The sequence below is a fragment of the Arvicola amphibius genome, chromosome 6, assembly GCF_903992535.2.
Source record: "Arvicola amphibius chromosome 6, mArvAmp1.2, whole genome shotgun sequence".
Classification (NCBI taxonomy): Eukaryota; Metazoa; Chordata; class Mammalia; order Rodentia; family Cricetidae; genus Arvicola; species Arvicola amphibius.
Window position 1 is genome coordinate 115,160,890 of NC_052052.2, and position 20,070 is coordinate 115,180,959.

Sequence of the window (20,070 nt, forward strand, 5' to 3'; positions counted from 1 at the left end):
ACAACAGAGTGACAATTTAGAATAAAAGACTTGGAATCATACTTGAAATCAGTAATATCACACGAAGTCCCCAAATAGAAATAAGTCTTCTACTCCTTTCATTTTTAGAAGCTAAACACGCTCTGCAATATCATCACGCAAGACCTGAGGTCCCAACATCCCTTCATGGAAGGGTTAGATTATATAGAACACTGCTGCTGTACTTAGCATTCAGTTAATAGTTCTAGGCTTACACAGCAATTTTAAGATCAATTTTTACCTTAAAAGTTATATAATATGTATACATGTACACAAATATATATACATATACACATTGGGTAATATATATGAGAAAAAAGATTTAAAATCCACCTGTTTAAATCATTAAAATCTTAGTATATTTCCTTCAGTTTTTATCAACAGATAAATGCAGTAACTCATTATATATATATATATATTTATATATATATTTCACTCTGTGTTCCTATAAAAAAATTTTTCTGTTTTCTCTATATAATATAATATAATACAATGAGTATATCCCAAGACACAGAACACTGCTGAACTCTGAATGCTTGGAGAAAATGTAATAGTTTGGTAAGAGAATATACAGAAAATATTTACCCATGCTCTAGGTGTTGGGTACTTAGACTGCTTCCAGAATTTTAACATTATAAGTTCCAGAATACTGAAATGATAAACTGAACTGTATGTGTTGTGTTTTATCTTCAGTTCCTTAGCCTGTTGTCATAGGAGACTAATATGAAGGTGGGTTGTTTCAAAATGCAGTTTTATTTTTGTCTCTGTCTACATAACCATTATTGATGTTACTGGTCACTGTCTCTTTTGCTTGTTAAATAGTCTTATGTAGAAATAAATAATTCAGAAAATTGTTTGGAAGTGCTAACTATGTAATAAGTAGTTCTAATTGTCAATTGAAACAACCTAAAATCACCTAAGAAGAGGGTCTCAGTGGGGGATTGTCTACATTGGGTTGGCTGCAGGGTAAGTCTGTGGGGGGGTTGTCTTAATTAAGTTAACTGATGTGGATGTCCCAGCCCACTGTGGGTGATATCATTACCTAAACAGGAGGTCTTGAACTATGTAAGAGTGGAGAAACTGAGCTGAGTAAACTCAAGCAAGCAAGCATGAAAGCATTTATTTATTTTTGTACTTGATGGATTTGATATGACTAGCCACCCCTTACACTTCTGCCACTGTGATATCCCAAAAGTGATGTTAGTTTACAACTCCAGATAAGATAAACTCTTTCTCTGAAATGCTTTTGTCAGGATATTTTATCATGGCAGCAAAGGTGAGACTAGGACAGGTAGTGAATGTCTGATCATGTCTGTATCTCTTTAAATAGCATAACAGGACTAGGCAACGATAGCTTTGAGCACAAAAGAAATCACTGGAGATTACTGTGGGAAGTTTCTAGCCTTCACTATTTCAAATCTTCTCTGGAAATGAAACAAATGGGAGGGTGCGTTCTCCCCGCTTCTCACCTGCTAAGCGTTTCATCCAGGCTCCTTCGTCGATCCCCAGGTTGTTGTAGATGATTTTGAGAATGTTGCCCAGCAGTGTGTTCATGTGTTCTGAGTTGAGAGCTGTACAGCACATCTCGGCTCTCTCTGGATGGTTCTCAGGACCGTGCTCCCACCATCGTGACATGTAGCTGCACAGCATGGGCAGTACAACCTCCATCATGTGTGGCATCTGAGTGTAGCGGATACCTGACTCTGCCAGCTCTATGATCTCAGCCATGAGCTTCTCCAGGGATGGTATATTTGGGCAGACATCCTCCACATTTGCTGGTAAACTGAGAGCTGGAGGAACACAGATAAAATTGGATTGTGCTCAATTCGAGGACAGGTACCATGTGACAGATTTGACTATCTCAAGCAAACGAACCTCAAGTTGGGCTTCAAAACTCTTCTAAACCTGGTCATCTTTCTCCTGACAGCTCATCCTTTTATCTTAGCATCATTTCAAAATTCTTTCCTAACCCTAGGATCCTACCTTGCTATCACTCTCTTAGGCTGGTGGACAGCTGCTCTGCCTACTCCACAGCAAAAAGAATAGCCATTCTCTCCTCCTCCTGCTTCTCACAATAACCATTTTCAGGCCATCCCTGTGTGGCCTCATTCACCCTTATTCCCTCTGCTTAGAAGAAGGAGATTTTGAGACACTTCTCTTGTTACCTCCTATCTCTCTGAATGACTTCCCCACCACAGGACCTTGCTCAGGTCTCTATTCCCAGCCTTTTCCTCTCTGGCTCCTGGCCCGCCATATCTACAGATACACAAATGTCTCCAGAAGTTCTACTTGCCAGGTATCCTTATATAGGAGCTAAACTCAGTTTTCTACCACAGAAGGAAGTCATGACTTTGTGTCCATAACTCACTGGTTGCTAGGCAGCATCTCCCCCTTTCTGGATGCCTCCTTCCTTACCATCACCATCTCCAGTCTCCGTGACTCTCACTCGTTACATCACTGTCCGTAACCCACTCCTTTCTCCTTGCGGAATTGTCTGCTGGCTTCTGAGGATCCGATTTTAGCCCCTCTACTCCTCCACTTACATATTTATCTAGACAACTACATCCACTACTACTGGCCTCTGTTTGCTATAGCCTAATCCTTCAAAGTTTTATTTATGCACCTTTTTTTCTGTTTAATACTGGGTTTTTTTTTTTTCAGGGTCCACTGAAACACAATGGGCTTAAATTTTTCACTTCCTCTTCAACTTACTTTCTCAAAGAAGGTGTTATCCAACCAGTCATCCTAGCTAGATGCAGTCACATCTGGGATGATTCTCCCTCCAGGAAACTCATGACACTCCACTGCCTATTACTTCCAATGGGCATTGTCAAGGCACATTGTTTCCCCAGTTCTCAACACAGCTGAGCTGTGTGTTTATCTCCCTTACTACTGTCAGAATGGATCTCTGCAATACACGAGTCCCTCTCTGTAGCTGGTAAATGAATCTTCTTTGCTATCGACATCAGTTCCCACTCTTGGTTCCCTCCTCTGATTCCCAGCCTGGCTTCATTGTCTGCTCACCTCTCCTGGGAGCAGTCTCCAGTCAGTGTGAAATGCTTGGCATTTCCCCTAATGAACCAGAGTTTCTGTCTTCTCAATTTCAAGACTCATTCTGAATTATCTGTGTTAAGTCTTTCCCAGGAGCTCTGGGAAAACATTGCTTTCTGGGGCCCAGTAGTCCTTATTCTAAATTCTATCACCCATGTCTCTCTCTCTCTCTCTCTCTCTCTCTCTCTCTCTCTCTCTCTCTCTCTCCCTCTCTCTCTCCCCCTCTCTTCCTCCCTCCCTCCCTCCCATAAGTCAGAACATCCCAAGGGAAAGAATCAAATCTTACTCATCTTTATGTTATATTTCCTGTTTGTCATAAACTCACAGATAGATCCTGAAATGATTGGCTAATTTGCTATGCAAATGAGGAGATACAGAAATCTGAGCATGTACATATTCTGCTTGCACAATTCCTTATCTATATAGAGGTAATAAATCCACTTTGTTCCTGATTAACAGCCAACTACAAATGATTCACAAAGCCTGAATAAGATGACTTTATATTATTACACAAAAAATCAACAATCTGAACTTAATCATTTTCACTACTTACAAATATAGAGAATTTATGTAAAAATATTACTATAGCACATTTAATACATTTGTCTTTACTTTCATTTATTACATGGAGTGAAACTGACAAAATAGCCAAACTAAATAATAATGATTCAGGTCAGTAAGTATTCCTTACATAGTAAGGTTCACAAAAAAAAATACCCAACAATGTAACTAGGTCATGGAAAATCAAGTTCACAGACAGTTGTTCCTGTCAGGGTTTAAGAACATTCTGGAATTATTAGAAAGCAATCAAAATCCAAAGACTTAGAAAAATTTCAAACAGAAACATTCCTATCAGAGGGCATCTGTAACACTTAACCCTTAAGAGCTGATCTTGACTATTCTAAGAGACAGACTAGAAGCCATCCTTTATACAGATGATAAACAGCTGGGAAAGAAAGCAGAGAAACATCACCCTTCACAATAGTCACAGATAACATAAAATATCTTGGGGTAACTCTAGCCAAACACATGAAAGACCTATATGACAAGAAATTTAAATCTTTGAAGAAAGAAACTGGAGAAAATACCAGAAAATGGAAAGATCTACCATGCTCTTAGGTAGATAGAATTAACATAATAAAATGTCAATCTTAATTTATAGATTCAATGCAATGCCCATCAAAATCCCAGCAAAATTCTTCACAGACCTCGAAAGAACAACACTCAACTTCATATAGGAAAAAAAAAACAGTATAGCCAAAACAATCCTGTACAATAAAGAAACTTCTGGAGGTATCACTATCCCAGACTTCAAGCTCTACCATAGAGCTACAGTAATGAAAACAGCCCAGAATTGGCATAAAAACAGACAGGAGACCAATGGAATCAAATTGAAGACCCAGATTATCAATCCACACACTTATGAACACCTGATTTTTTACAAAGAAGCTAAAAATATAAAATGGGAAAAAGAGCATATTCAACAAATGGTGCTGGCATAACTGGATATCAACATATAGAATTATGAAAATAGATCCATATCTATTGCCATGCACAAAACTCAAATCCAAACAGATCAAAGTCCTCAACAAAAAACAACCACGCTGAATCCTTATAGAAGACAAAGTGGGAAGTACACTTGAACTCATTGGCACAGGAGACCACTTCCTAAATATAACTCCAGTAGCACAGATACTGAGAGAAACATTTAATAAATGGTACCTCCTAAAACTGAGAAGCTTTTGTAAAGCAAAGGAAATGATCAACAAGACAAAAATGGCAGTCTACAAAATGAGAAAAGATCTTCACCAAACCCACATGTACAGGCGTACACGATCTCTAAAATATACAAAGAACTCAAGAAACTTGACATCAAGTCTCTACTGTCTCTACTGCATGTACTGGCTTTTGGGGGCCTATTCTCTTTGGATGTATACCTTGATCAACCTGGATGTAGAGGGGAGGGCCTTGGACTTTCCACAGGGCAGGGTGCCTTGCCCTCTCTTAAGATTGGAGGGAGGTGGGTGTGTGTGTGGAGGGAGAGGGAGGGAAGTGGGAGTAGGGGAGGAAGTGGGAACTTGGATTGGTATTTTTTAAAGTAATAAAATAATAATAATAAAATAAAAATAAGATAGGGTAGAAGGGGAAGGGAGGAAGGGAGGGGAGCAGAGAAAAAATGTATAGATCAAAAGAAAAGAGTAACTAGAGTCTGCTTACTTTTCATCCAGCTCAACTCACATTCCTATTAATAATTCTAGATTCTCAAAGGTAAATCTCTGAAATCATCAGCAGGAGAGCAATTTTTTTTAAGTTGGAATCAAGAGCAAAAATAGGAGTGTCTATGCAACAAACAATCTGATTCTCCTGTGTGGGATACCAAACATGGATTTTGCATCTATGACACACTGAATATACACAAAGCTTGTGGATCTTAGGAGGACATGGCATGAACAGTGGCCATGTGCATATATGTGTATACATACACATACATATATTCAAACACACAAATACACACATACAAAATAAATGTTAAAAATTAAAAAGGAGAATGAAGGGCATAACTCCATCAGTGAGATAAATAATGATACCATGACCCTTCTTGGCTTACTGTAAGACAATCCAATAAGAACGCAGATCAACCTATTTTCTTTATATTTGCTAATTATTTTGTCTTCTTCAGTAGATTATTCATTTGCATGTGGTCCATTAACTTGTAAGAATTGAACAAATTTTCCTTCAGAAACATTGGAGGAAGTACACATTTTTTAAAACGAATGCTAAATTAAAATACTTGAGAACAAAGAGCCTCATGGCTCATAAACTGAAGGAGAAAATTAAAAACTACTGTATTATCTATGCCTCTGAATGGTCAGAGCTATACAAAAGAATACAGTTATGTGATGTTAGACCCACATATGAATAGATTACATCAAATTATCAACTACCTCATGTAGTGATATTTCATTTGTATTTTAATAAATAAAGTTTGCCTGAAGGTCAGTGAAAAGCAGCCACACTAGTCAGCCATACAGACCAGGCAGTGGTTGCACACATCTTTAACCCCAGCAGCCACACTAGTCAGCCATAGAGGCTAGGCAGTGGTGGTGCATGTCTTTAATCCCATCATTAGAAAGGAATAGAAGGCAGAAAGAGACAGGAACTCATTCTCTATCAGTCTGAAGATTTCAAAGAGGTAAGAGCCAGTGGCTGACTACTTTTCTTTTCCGATCTTCATGTTGAGCCCCAATATCTGTCTCTGGGTTTTTATTACTCATACACAACCCCATCTATCAATCAATGTAAGAAATCACCCACACCCTACCCCTTGCAGCTAATTACTCCTTCTCCAGAATCCAGGAAAGGAAGTTCCTCTGGTAACCTGGGCTCATGAGCAACCTCACTCAAGCAGACTGATTCCCTACAAGAGCACTACCTTGTACTTTCAGAAGTAAAAACATCTGAACAAATGATCTCACTACCCCAAGAATAAAAAACGCTGCAGAAAAAAAAAAATACATTATCAGACGCAGCTTCATTTCTCAAAAACCAAGCACAGTTCTGTGTTACCTGCTCTCTCCCGTGAAGACCTGGTGTTGTAGATGGAGTAAACATTATGTTTGTCCAGGTGGGTTTCCAAAAAGGCTATAGGGAAGGCACCAGCAAAGGCAGCTAGGCATTCTCCGAGTGCAGATCTCTGCCTACAAGGGCAAAATGTTTACTGTTTCCAGCTGAATAACTGAATAAGTTACATGACAATTGTTAGATTTAACCTACAAGAGGGATACCAATATTGCTACAAACTATATCTGAAATCCAGTTCTGTATATTACAAGGGGGGAAAAAGGATTACATGCTTTGGTGACCAAATCTTGATCTACTGAATAAAAGCTCAATTGTCAATTAACAGTAACTTTAAAATCAGATTAACAAGATCAACAAGTCATCAAAATGAGAAGCTCTGCACTTTTACTCATAAGTCAGAACATTTTCATCCCTCCCTGACTGCCTTTTCCTTTTTTTTCCCCTTTCCTTTTTAAAATAACAAGAAGAGAATTTCTGATACCAACTAAGTGGATTCAAAATAGTAAAAAGTTCAAGTCACAATACTGACTATGATTTATGCAAATTTACTGACTTATCGTTCATAAAAAAAAGAAAGTATCTAAGAAATCAGACTATGTCTCACTGATTGTGGACAGAGTTTAAAGTCTGATAGTATCTCATTCACTCTTCTCCCTTTTATTAGTAATTTTCTTAATTCATGGCTTTGTTGGAATCTTCAGTTGTTCATCAAAGAAAGACGGATAGGAAAGCAGTTTAAGTATATTATTAACTCCCTAAAAGAACTATATAAGTATTATAGATGTGACTTAAATTAACAAAATATTACATTATTTTACTTTTAAATATTTTTCAATTTTTGTTTTATTATGTGCATCTGTGTGTGGATATATATATGTAAGTGTAGGTGCCCTTGGAGGCCAGAAGAAGGCACTGGGTCTCTTGGAGCTGGTGTTACATGTGATTATGAGCCAACTGAAGAGGCCACTGGAAACAGAATTTGTTTTTTCTGCAATGTACACTGCTGAGATCTCTCTGGCCCCTATACAATATTCTTATTAGGTAGTTTTAAATATCCCAGGAAATAAACATACATAGTCACTTAATTATAGAGTTTTTTTTAACAATGTATCATCAGGTGAGTTTGTGGCTATTGATTTTTATTAGTTATGAGCTTTAAAAGTCAGGCTCTAAATGATCTATTCTTAGGTATCTTGCTCTCTATATTGTGTGGTTACTCAAATGAAAAGCACAATCCACCCTGATAGTCATGAATTCACTTGTGTGTGGATTCTGGCTTCTCCCAGCAGATTCAGGACCCATGATGGTAGAAAACTAGCTTTTTACACTGTTACATTTCTGCTTCTGACAATTTACTAATATTTGATATTCAAACAACAACATGAGAAGTTAAATCTGAATACTGGAAAACCTAGTGGAGAAAACTAGAATTGTTATTTCAATTTTTGCCTGCTAAAAAAAGTATGATGTAAGCTTTTGAGATTACAAAACTAAGGAGAAAGTACATTTATGAAGTAATTGACAAATGTCATTAAACAAAAATCCAAAGTCCTCATGTATAAAAAAACCTATCTGCACATAATAGTCAAGGAAAGTTAAATTTTATGCATGCCAAAGTAAACACAAAAGAAATAACAAGAAAGGAAAAATTAAGAAAATGTTTTTGAGAATAAAATCTGGATTCTGCTGATAAGTCTACAGAGTTAAAACGAAGAGAAAACTGAGCATGTGGGTATTTCAGTATGAGTATAAAGCAAACCAGTTTTGTGAAAAGATAATAATAACAAGATAACTGTTTCACATATGAATGCTTTTTGCTATGAATTTCTAAATTCCGGAATTATATTGGTTAGGAGAAAATAATCATGTCTTCAAGTCTTCATTTCCCTGTCGACAACATTTGACAATAGTGACTCACTTCTGTCTGGAATGTGAGCAAATGAAGCTGGCTTTAGTGAACTTCCAGCTTACTTTATATTTCTCTTTGCATGTATGTGGATGGGGTAGGCATGTGTGAACACATCTGGAGATCAGACGTCAACATTGACTCACTTCCTGCATCATTCCCCATCCTAGTTTTTGAGTCAGGGCCTCTCACTGAACCTGAAGCCCACCAATTCATCTAGCCTGGGCTGTCAATCAAGCTCCAAGGATTCTCCTCTCTCTTCCCCTCTACCCCTGGGCTCAGGGATTATAAACTAAGAGCTGCCATGTTGGACTTTTTAGGTGGCTGCTGTGGGTCTAAATAGGTCTTCACTCTGGAAGCCCCTCAGTTTGCCTTTTTGATACAAAGTTACAAACAATGCTATCAGCTGCCCCTAAGATTTATAAGCTGTAAGTTTAAATTTATATAATATTAAATATATTTATTTATATATTTATAAGTATAAATTTATATAATATGTCTTTATATAAAAGACAAATTGCACTGAGGTTAACTATAGTAATTCTTAAAGACTGTCAAATTCCTCTTGAGAAACTGGACAGATTAATCCGGGTTGCATCAAAAGTAAGAAACAAGTATAAAAGAGTTCCGAGGTGCAGCTGTCATCAGTACCAGGCTGTCGTCGGCTCTTACCTTTCCACGTAGATGCTCTTGCTTGTTCCCAAGGCATACAAGCTGGTCAGAATTCTGTAACAAGACACCTGCACATCCTCCACTGAGAATAAAGAGAGTCTCCATTGAGAGATAAACACTTACATAACAGATGACCCTGAGAAAGTTTAAGTTGAACCCAGGATTCCTCATTAGACTTTGGAAATGAAAAAGAAGAACACATTCACAAAATAAAACACAAAAGTTTCTTTCAAAATTCTTCTCTGCACACAGGGAGCTTGAGACCACTTTAAAGAATGTGTGGTGATTATCTAGAGCAGAGGTTCTCAACCTGCCTAATACAGAAACTACAGGGAAACCCTGTCTCGAAAAAGCAAAAAAAAAACATAGTTCCTCATGCTGTGGGGGACCCAATCGTAAAATTATTTTCATTGCTACTTTACAACTATAACTTTGCTGCTGTTATGAATCATAATGTAAATATCTGATATGCAGTGTATATGCTATGCAACCCCTGTAAAAGGGTCATTCATTCCAAAAGAGGTCACGAACCACAGTTTGAGAACACTGATCTAGAACATCCTCAGAAACATTTTTAATAGTCTTTCTCTGAATGTTAAAGGAAAGGACTTTCCCAAGAATAATGTAAAACACAAGACTATCTGAAAAGACAAGGAATATATGTCAATTTGAGTGTTGTTATGGAGAGAAAAAATATTCTATCTTCTATAAAGGTTTGCATGGAAAAGGACTTTAGTTCATGTAATGTTAAATATAATAAATGTCTGTTACCATAAGTCACAAATGATATCCCCAATGATCTGACATTCAGATATAAGTTTCTCTAGGGGACTTTAAAAATTATTTTTAGTTAGGAATATGCCTATCTGTCTGTCTGTGGATATGTATATGTTAGTGCAGGCGCCTGCAGAGGCCAGAAGCCTGGATCCTCCTAGAGCTGGATTTACAGGCATCTGAAGTGAATTTGGGGAGCTAAAAACAGGTCCTCTGCATGAAAAATATATACTCCTAATCATTCAACCATCTTTGTATTCCCTTTCTACAGTATTTGATGTTAAAAAAAAAATCAAACAGAGGATCTAGTGAATTTCTTTAGATCATTGAATAAGCCATGCTTAAAAAGCAAAGAAATCTAAGAACTATGGCTTTCTAATTCCAACCCTGCTGCCATGCCAGGTGGGATCAGACCCTCTTCCATCTACACTCCAGGCCACAAGCACTGTTCTCCTGGAGAGAAATAAGGTTTTGCCAATGTTAGCAGAAGAGCCACTGGGCCCCACAGCAGCCTCACATTGCACGATCCATCACCCCAGAAACCTACACTGTGTGAGTCTCTGTGTCAGCTCCCCCAAAGCTCCTGGCTCATCCCATGTTCAAATGCGGAGCGCTGCAAAGGTCAGGACAGCCTACGTAACCTTGGGTATTCTGGGGTGATTTTTTTTAAATAACTTAATAGACCTGGTTCTAAACCAGCTAATTAAATCACACTAAAACCTATCAACAGAGTTATTTGTGCTTGTCACAGTCCAGTGTTCTAGATGCTGCATTTGGCTCGTATATTTCATATTATTTGGTGGTCCAGTCAGCAATCTGTGTTGGACTCAGAAATTATCTGAAAACATTTAATGTGGCATGGCTCTATTGTCCAAACCAATGGAAAATAAACATTGGAAAGATGTAATGGATTCGTGGAATTCAACAATGCAGAACATACGACCCAAAACTGTAACTCTACTCCCGGGCACAGACCTGTCCCTGTAAGAATGGTTTCTATAATTCGAACACCCATCAACGCTGTTCTGTAATAATAAAAACATTTGCATGCAGAAGCACATTGGGATGACCCTGATGGTGTTAGTTCAAAAGCCAGTTCTTAAGGACCAAATTTACATACATATCAGATCTTCTCCAAACTGATGCTGGCCAATGTGTTCAAACAGGGACGAGAGCATGGGCAACAGTGCCACCGTGGTGTAGTTGATGATCTGAGTCACCCCTTTGGGCTGGCTCCGGGTGTGGGTAAACTGGCCCTGCTTAAGGTTTTCCATTGTCTTTTCCAGATCCTCTGCTGCGTTGTCCAGAAAGGCCCTGAGAGCACTTTTCACACTGTCCAGGCCCGTCTTCATCACAGTTCTGGGAAGTCAAAGAAGAGATTGGACGTTCTGACAGCAAGAAATCAAAGGAGAGAATCTGCCCCATTATGCTACCTATCTACTATAGTACCTACCTAGAATATATTTAACTTTTTAAAAACCTTGATTAACATACATTAATTACATATAATTATTTTATGACTTTTTCACATATGAACATCATTTATTTTGATTCTATTCACCAATTGCCCTCTCTTTTGCCCCTCCCTCTTTCCAAAGAGTTCTACTTCCATGTCTTTGTGTGTGTTTGCTTACAAGAGTACATGCATATGATTATGGTGATAGGCATATGATATGGTGAACCAATGAGTCTCTAAAGGGTTACTTACTGGAGCATAGGAAAGGGATTATTTACAAGTGCATGGGCAACTTAGCAGTGGCTTCACCAATAAAAATAATGTCTCTCCTGCCTCTAGAAACAGTTAGCTGCCTATAAGTGCTCAGGGAAAGGAAGGGGGGCTTAATATCTCCCTCCTCTCTTCGCAACTATTAACTTCATTTTTTATAAAATAAGTCTTCTATATATCTGAAGTTATAGGAATGCTGCTTTGGCCAATCATTTCTGACAAATGACCTCACTGTTGACATCAGGAATGACCTGGAATGCAATAATAATTTATGTTTTCTGTCAATGGTCTGGGATTTCATAGCCAACACAACAGCAAGTTTCTAGCCAGTTGGCTAAGCTCATCTCCAACAACACAAGGACACCTTCTGGGCAACAGGCATGAACAAAACAATGATTGTAGTTGAAAAATAATGCCCAGTGCTAAAATATTCTATACTTCCAAGCATAGCAGCACAACCGCTTCTAAAGAAGCCAGTGAAGGCTTGGCTTTCTGCAGAAGCAACACCCCAGTTCCGCTGCTCCTGGAAGGGAATATATGTGTACATTCTAACTCCCTCATTTATGACAGAGACATAAAAGCTTAAACATATGTAGTCGAGGAATGTCACAGAATACTCCCTATCAGACACATGAAGGGACTAGATTCGTATTTAAGAACTAAAGTGATTGTAAATTGATTGTTCAATCATGCTGAAGAGATGATGTACTTGGACAAACTCCTTGTTTGTCAAGCAGAATAGCTAGCACACTGATTGGGGTTCAGTTGGTCTACATACATCCTTGCCCATCCTAGATGTCACTTTACACAATGAGGCTGCACCTCTAACTTGCTCTGAACAAAAGCAAGCATTGTCATAAATGTCAAGCTCAGGGGGCTGGAGAGATGGCTCAGAGGTTAAGAGCACTAGCTGCTCTTCCAGAGGTCCTGAGTTCAATTTCCAGCAACCACATGGTGGCTCACAACCATATATAATGAGATCTGGTGCCTCTTCTGGTATATATATGTTAACAGAACATTGTATGCATAATAAATAAATAAATCTTTTTTAAAAAAATGTCAAGCTCAGCCACCACATCCAGGAACTGAAAAGGCCCCACAAGTTATCTGGCTGGCATTGCTATTCTCATTGATAACTCAGTTACAAAATCAGCTGCTACAAAAATGATTTAAAGATTAAATACCCGTATGACTGTAAAAACAAAGGACCACTGTATCAATAATTTATAAAGTTTCTTTCACTTGTGCCAAGTGAAAGTACTTGTATCAAGTGTTCATGAAACAACCAAAATAAAATCAAGACACGTCATAATGACATCAATTCATTTAGATAAAAAAAATGTGCCTATTTACCTTGCATCCAAAGTCTGACCCAGAATATGAAGACAGTTCACAATTGAGGTAGCATCATTCCCTGAAGGGGAAACAAAACACTGTATAAATCGCCTTCAGAATTTCTTAACTTTCTCCTGTCCTATTAACTCATGTGTTGCAAACATTGGTTAAATCACACAACTCAATAATAACTTAATGAAAAAGACTTTGGAAGACTCAAGTTTGAAATCATGCAGTTTCCCTGCTTAAAAGTGGTTATGCAAATGTAAGTCGACAAGCGGTGGAGCATGTCTAACCACACAGCAGACATGCTCCAGAAGCATTCCGAAGCATCGCACAAAACTAAAGAATTTTTGCTGAATTCCTCAGACACATTGCTCTCCCCACACTAACGCACTGTGATACATACAGTAGGCAGACTTTTAAAGTCAGCGCATATCATATCAGAGATGAGATGAGCTACACCTCATCACATCTTTGTTCTATTTTAATTACTTCACGAGTCTCTGCTTCTTTATTTCGTTTGTTCATTTGTTTGTCTGTTTTTTGAGACAGGGCTTCTCTGTAGCTTTGGAGCCTGTCGTGGAACTAGCTCTTGTAGACCAGGCTGGCCTCAAACTCACAGAGATCCGCCTGCCTCTTCCGAGTGTTGGGATTAAAGGGTGCATCACCACCGCCCGGCTATCTCTGCTTCCTTACTTCATTCAAAGGCCTTAGTGTGAATTAATATGCCTGAATTCTGATGTGGTAAGCTGGATTCATTTATCCAAACTTTGTTGGTCTTTGGCAAAAAGGGAAGCAACAAATAAATTCTTTTTAAAAATTAAAACCAGAGATTGGAGAAGCTAAATAGAACTCCTGTTTGTATTAAAGATTTATTTTTAATTCTGTGCATGTGTGTGGTTATGTGCACATGTGCATGCAGTGCCTAAGCAAGCCAGGAGGAAGTGTCAGATCCCCTTGAGCTGGAGCTACATGTGGTTGTGAGCTGCCTGATCCGGGAGCTCAGAACTGAACCGAGGTCCTCTGTAAGAGTAGCACTTGATCTTAACTACTGAGTCATCTCTCCAGAACATTAAACAGAACTCTTTTCCACTACTCAGAATGTAATTCTTGAAAACAATAAGATTTGTGCATCTCGACTGCAATTTTGTATATAAAATACAAAATTATGGGTGACATAATCAATATGTGGTGTGTGTGTGTATGTGTGTGTTTGTGTATGTATGCATGATGCTCAGTGATGGGTGTTTTAATAAATAAATAATATGATGATACCATTAACAAATAATTTAGCTACCAAAATATGGTCAAGTCATATTAGTCTTTGTTCTATATTTTCATCACATACACACACACACACACACACACACACACACACACACACACACATACACACACACACACACACACACACACACACACACAGGACCCTTAGGGTAATGAGTCATGACTCAATTTAAGCTTTTGTAACACCTGAATGTTAACTTCTTTAAACAAAACCACACCTTAAAATAGCCCACTTACACATAAGAACTGGGTAATCATCCTGGAACAGGAGCAGGCCAATTTAGACACGTCATAACACAAAGACACTCTCAGTTCTAGACAGACACTATCCTCAGAGATGTTTGGGGCTTTAAAGGATTTTTTTTTTCATGGTCTCTACCATGCCCAACAAGTCAAGCACAACCTGAGCCTTCTAGGATAACATATACAGACTAATTTTTTGATACCTCCTCATGGAGAATAGCAATAAGTATTCAAATACACTAGGCATTTTGAAGGGAGACATTAAAACTATAAATGTGAATCTAATCTTCTAATAGTCAGGAAGAGGTAACAAGGAAATTTTCTCTGAATTATATCACTTCACATTTACTTTGGAAACTTGTCCAAATATAAATGTAAGTTCATGCACTAGTGAAAAGTAAGTATCCTCATCTGCAAAACAGAAAAATTTCATAACAAGTAGCTTTCTTTTAAACATCTAGAATTTATGCTGTGTCGATATACTCCCAGCTAACACTGTGGTGAAATGCAGTGATACTGTATGTTCAGGTTCAGGGCCACTATGTGGTTAAGCTAAAAGAATTTTTGACAGTATAACTTCATAAGCATTTCTGGAAGTTTCCATGTCTTAAGTTTGATACATTCTCCACTGGCTCAGGGAAGCATCTCGGGGGACTGAGTGTCTTATAAAGAAAAACTTACATTTTTTTTCCTTGATAATTTCCCAAAAATAAAAACAAAATTAAAGGTTGCATTATTTGAATAAAAATTTGTAATTTATAGCACTTACTATTTTAAATGTCTATTACCCATCTTCTCTATTAAGACCATGAGCTCGTTGAGAGCAGGATCTGATTGGTTCATTCATTCCTTTACTTGTCAGGTATTTTTAAAAGGTTATCATGTGCTTAGCTTCTTGCTTAGCCCCGTAAGGACAAATGGAAGCTAGAAGGGCAGGAATTTAGTGTACTTAGCGAGAATTAAGAAGGCAAGTGTTAGGGGTGGCGAATCTGATCCCACAGAGTAATGATTGCACCAATGACCCTGAATGAAAAGGGACACGACACACTGCAGAAGTAAGGAGTTTCCAGGAAAGCTGAGGAAGCATATGTAATGAGCAAGGAAAAGCAATGTGGTGAGAACAGATGAAGTGGCATCTGAGGAAGCCAGCTTTCATGCTCAGGTTATTCTACAGAAATGGAAGATACTGGGCATGCAGGAGTAGGATAGAAGGCTGGTGTCTGAGGAAGACATGGCTGGATGGAGCGCAGACTGGGAAGAGGGGATGCAGACAGAGTGGGTTCTTTGGTCCTGGAGTAACACAAATAAAAGTGTTTACAGATTGACTCTGGTATAACAATAGAAAGCAAATTTTTCATTTCTCCATCTTCACACCCTAAGAGAATGTCTCACGCACAGCAGACACACAATGACCACATATTCAATGATGCATTTGAAGTACTAGTTTTTTTCTTTATGTGTGCAAATAATGCCCTTAACAGACCTTTGAGGCACGACCCTGTGACATCATCCCTGAGATTATTCTGCCTTCATATCCTGCTCCCTGTACCAATGACTGAAGAATTTATTGTCATGGGTAAGTTTGGGGATGCTCTTGCTGTCTTTAAGTTAGCAAACAGAATTCCTATCTAGCAAAGTGGAGAGTGTTACTAAGAATGAAAACAGTATTTATTTAGCCAACATTGGGCTCTTAGAGTGACAAATGAGATCCTCTGTCTTGTCAAACTGCCTAAGTGTTGTTCCCATCCCAACTGAATTCCCAGAATGCATGTGTACACCAACTTAGAGAGTCAAACAAAGCCTTCAGAGGTCAAGTGGGAAAGCATGGATTTAAGTAGGATGGCATTTTCTTTCCCTCTCCACCACCTCACCTCACAAAATAGTCTGTTCTATTTGCCAAGATTCTACAATGAAAACATCCATCCTTGGAAAAAGTATCTTTACCATTTTCCCACATAACATGAAATGCTTTCCAAGCCACAGAATAACAGTTCCGAGCATGAGAGCTGTTGGGTTGGCCTCTCTGTTCTTTGGTTGTTTTGATATACAGAAAATGTTTTTAAAGGAGATCAAAGGCACGTGCAAACATAGAGAGTGAACTTTTGGTAACCTTCATGGTTTAGATGTCTTAACATTCTGTGACTATAGAAGAATTGTAGGTGTGGTTTAATTTGGCAGATAATAAAGGCTTAATATCCACAGTACGTACCATATCAACTCACCACAGTGACCCCAACAACAAGAACATGGTCTGTTTATTGCTCTCTCCTGGTCTCTAATGCCTAACTATGGAACGTTAATGTGCATCTTTTTGTATCTATGGTTTTGGTAACCATTATCAAACCAAAGTATTTCATAGAGTTTAAATTTTTCTAAACTATTTCTTAAATAAAGTCATGAATTATTTTCAAGTATTATTTTTATTTATGTTTATGTGTGTGTTTGTGTAATATGTATGTGGGTGCCATTAAAGCCCAGAAGAGGGATCTCTTGAAACCGAAGTTTCAGGGATCATGAGCTGCCCTGTATGGGTATTGGAAACTGAACCTGGGTCTAACTGCTGATCCATCCTTCTGGTTTCGAATCATAACTTTTTATAAACTAATGCAGTATATATGATAGAGTTGATAAACAGTTTATTTCCTACCATAATGCAGAAAATCATATGAAATATATATGAGATAGGGTGAAAAAAAAAAGAGTAACATGACTATATGCAAGTATCTGTTTCATATTTGTTTAGGTCTCTTAGTAAAACCCATCTCTGATGCAATGGGGTATGTAAAGGTCTTGCACATCTACTTGAAATAACCACACTTTGTACTATATTTTGTATTTAATTTGATTCACTAAGTAAGAACTAACAAATAAGATTTTTTAAACCTAATAGAATCTAATGTCTCAAACCAGGACATGAACAAAGTCATTTCAGTTTCCATAGTATCTCAGCATTCACTAACTCACGTTAGGTTTATTGCACACAACAACTCTCTAACATTAGGGGTGATTTTAAGCCGACCACAATACAAAAAGTAAAGGTTTAGGCGTTCAAGTCTCTTGTCCAAATCATTCAGGTGGTTAATTCTCGAAAGCAGCATAGATATAGTCAAAGCCCAGTGTTCTCTCCTGGTCATCACAAGAGTTTAAATACAGGCTATAATCGTGCTATGTAAAGTTTTTGTGCAAAGGCAACTAGGCAAGCTTGTATTAGAGCATGTTTGATGATAAAAACATTTTCCAGCTTAATGGATTTCAAATACTGCATCTAATTAGATATTAAAATTATATAAGAAAGAATAATTTGTCCCTGCAAAGGAACAACAAACTATATTACACATTTATCATCAGTTACCCTTAGACATTATACTTGAAAAAAAATATGAGTCTAAATAACAGGCAAAAGGAATCCTTGCTGACGGAATGTCCATGTAATATTCCTTTCAAAAAATTTATCATTATTAAAAATGGCATAATGGAAGTGTTCTGAATGCTGGAAAATTTTTCTTGACTTGACTATTGATTAACTAGATGTATAATTATGAAAAGTTTCTTGTTCTCAAGATGTATGTACTTTGTCATATATATAGTATATGTTTAATTTTCTTAGAGGGGTATTAGTGACATAAAACAGGTGCCCAGTTAAAAAGAGCATACCACAAGTATTGTGCTTTCAGGTGAGTCCATAAACACTAGCACTGACAGACAAGCCCCAACAGAGCTATTCATAGTTAGACAGTGCTCTCTGATGACATGAGGATGTTTGAACCTGATGAAAAGAACAAGAGAATCTTGTCTGAAGAATTTGCACATGAATTGTTGTCTATTGGTGAAAAATAGCTAAAAGGAAAATATTTTGAAGATACTGCCCTGAATTTTTTAAATATCTTAAACAATACTGTAAAAAACAAAAAAATATATGAAATGTAAGTTAACTGATAAACAGAAGTGTACTGAACATTCCAGATCAAGAAGTATATAGTATAACAGTAGTTAGTTGAGCAAAACTTATTACTTAATACAAATTTTATTAAGAATGTATTTTTGTGTCTGTCTCTGTGTATGTGTCTATCTGTAAGACCCTTAGTTTATTCACTGTGACTTTCACAAAAGAGATTGAGTTTTCTAAATCTTTAGTCTTTCATAAAAATATAGTTAAATTGAAAGCATTTCTAGAAATACATTTCTATAAAATACCCCAACATTGTCCCCAAAATCTAGAGAGCAAAGGGCTCAAATTTGCTTCGGCAATTTACATGAACAGATAAAAGAAAGTGAGTGACTGGAATATTCCAGCATCTGCCAGTTCCTAAAGCCCCAGTAGGTTCATCTGCGAAGGTGAGTGCACACCCTGCACAGCTATCCAGGCACATGTCCTTCAACCTTATAGACCATCAGACACGTCGGAAAAGGCTGGGGTGTGGAGAGGTGGTGATTGAGAAGCGACTTTGACCAAGCAAAGCTCTTGGCTCTATGATCCCATAATTACCAAGCTCCAAGGTTTGGAATGAAGGAGAAAAATATATCTGTAGTCAAGAACATTGAAAATACAATGTACAGTTCCAAATTTGGATTGATAGAAACTTATTTTTTAATCTTCCAGAGAGAGCTGAGCAAAAATCCAAGAGCCCGATTTCCTTTTGCCCTTGAAATAAAATATGGCAGAACTTGCCATTTTCATTCTTTTGCTTTTTTAATTAAATATGCTTCGGTTTTCAGTCATAAATTGGACTGGCTCAGGAAAAGACACAGCCCTCCATTTTGCCATAGCTAATGTTACTTATATACATCCTCCAGGAACTTGTCTGGCCTATGATGGCCATGCATGCAGCCGTGCAGTCATGCATCCATGCAACAAAGCAGCACACAACACAGTGCAAAATTAGCAAAGAAAAGCCCCTGATGGCCATGCTCAGAAATTTCCCAAGGGTCTCCTTACCAAACAGTGAGATCCTATGCCTGACAAGAACTCCAAGTTTGCAGAACAGGCTGAGGACAAAAGAAAAACAAAAGGAGAAAAGGGGAGGGGGGAGGGAGGTAGAAAAAGACAGGGGGAAATTAAAAATAAATCAAATAAGACGAGAAGAAGAAAAGAAAGGAAACAAAACAGCTGACCTATGAGCAGGGAAAAAAAGCAAACATGATGTCACGCAGAAAGGATCAATTCTCTGAGCAGAATGTGGAATAAGATAGTAAAGAATTTCTGCGTATCTTAACAAACATGGTTAAAAAGCACATATTATAAGTAAAGAAACAAAATAAAATAGAAAGCAAAGCTCATTAATACAAAAGCCATCTCTATAAACCTCACAAGGAACAGAACTACAGGAATACCACACGGAAAAGAATTTAATTCGATCTGCCCAAACACACCTGGTTCTTATCACAGGCCTTACTTATTTACAAACAGAAGTATGGTGCTTTGGGCAGAAATGGTACTGTAAGTTTTAGAACTCCTTTACTGGGCAAAATGTCT

The 20,070-nt window shown here is 37.7% G+C and overlaps 1 protein-coding gene across 1 annotated transcript in view; it reads right to left on the reverse strand.

The window, feature by feature from the left end:
- Positions 1–20,070, reverse strand: part of Ryr2 (ryanodine receptor 2) — a 387,717-nt gene that overhangs the window by 100,750 nt on the left and 266,897 nt on the right. Inside the window, exons 63-68 of the mRNA XM_038334286.1 lie at positions 19,534–19,583; positions 13,083–13,143; positions 11,124–11,362; positions 9,230–9,311; positions 6,637–6,767; positions 1,488–1,808 (exon numbers count right to left, since the gene is read on the reverse strand). Coding sequence (XP_038190214.1) covers positions 1,488–1,808; positions 6,637–6,767; positions 9,230–9,311; positions 11,124–11,362; positions 13,083–13,143; positions 19,534–19,583 — 884 coding nt within the window. The remainder of the gene's footprint in view (positions 1–1,487; positions 1,809–6,636; positions 6,768–9,229; positions 9,312–11,123; positions 11,363–13,082; positions 13,144–19,533; positions 19,584–20,070) is intronic.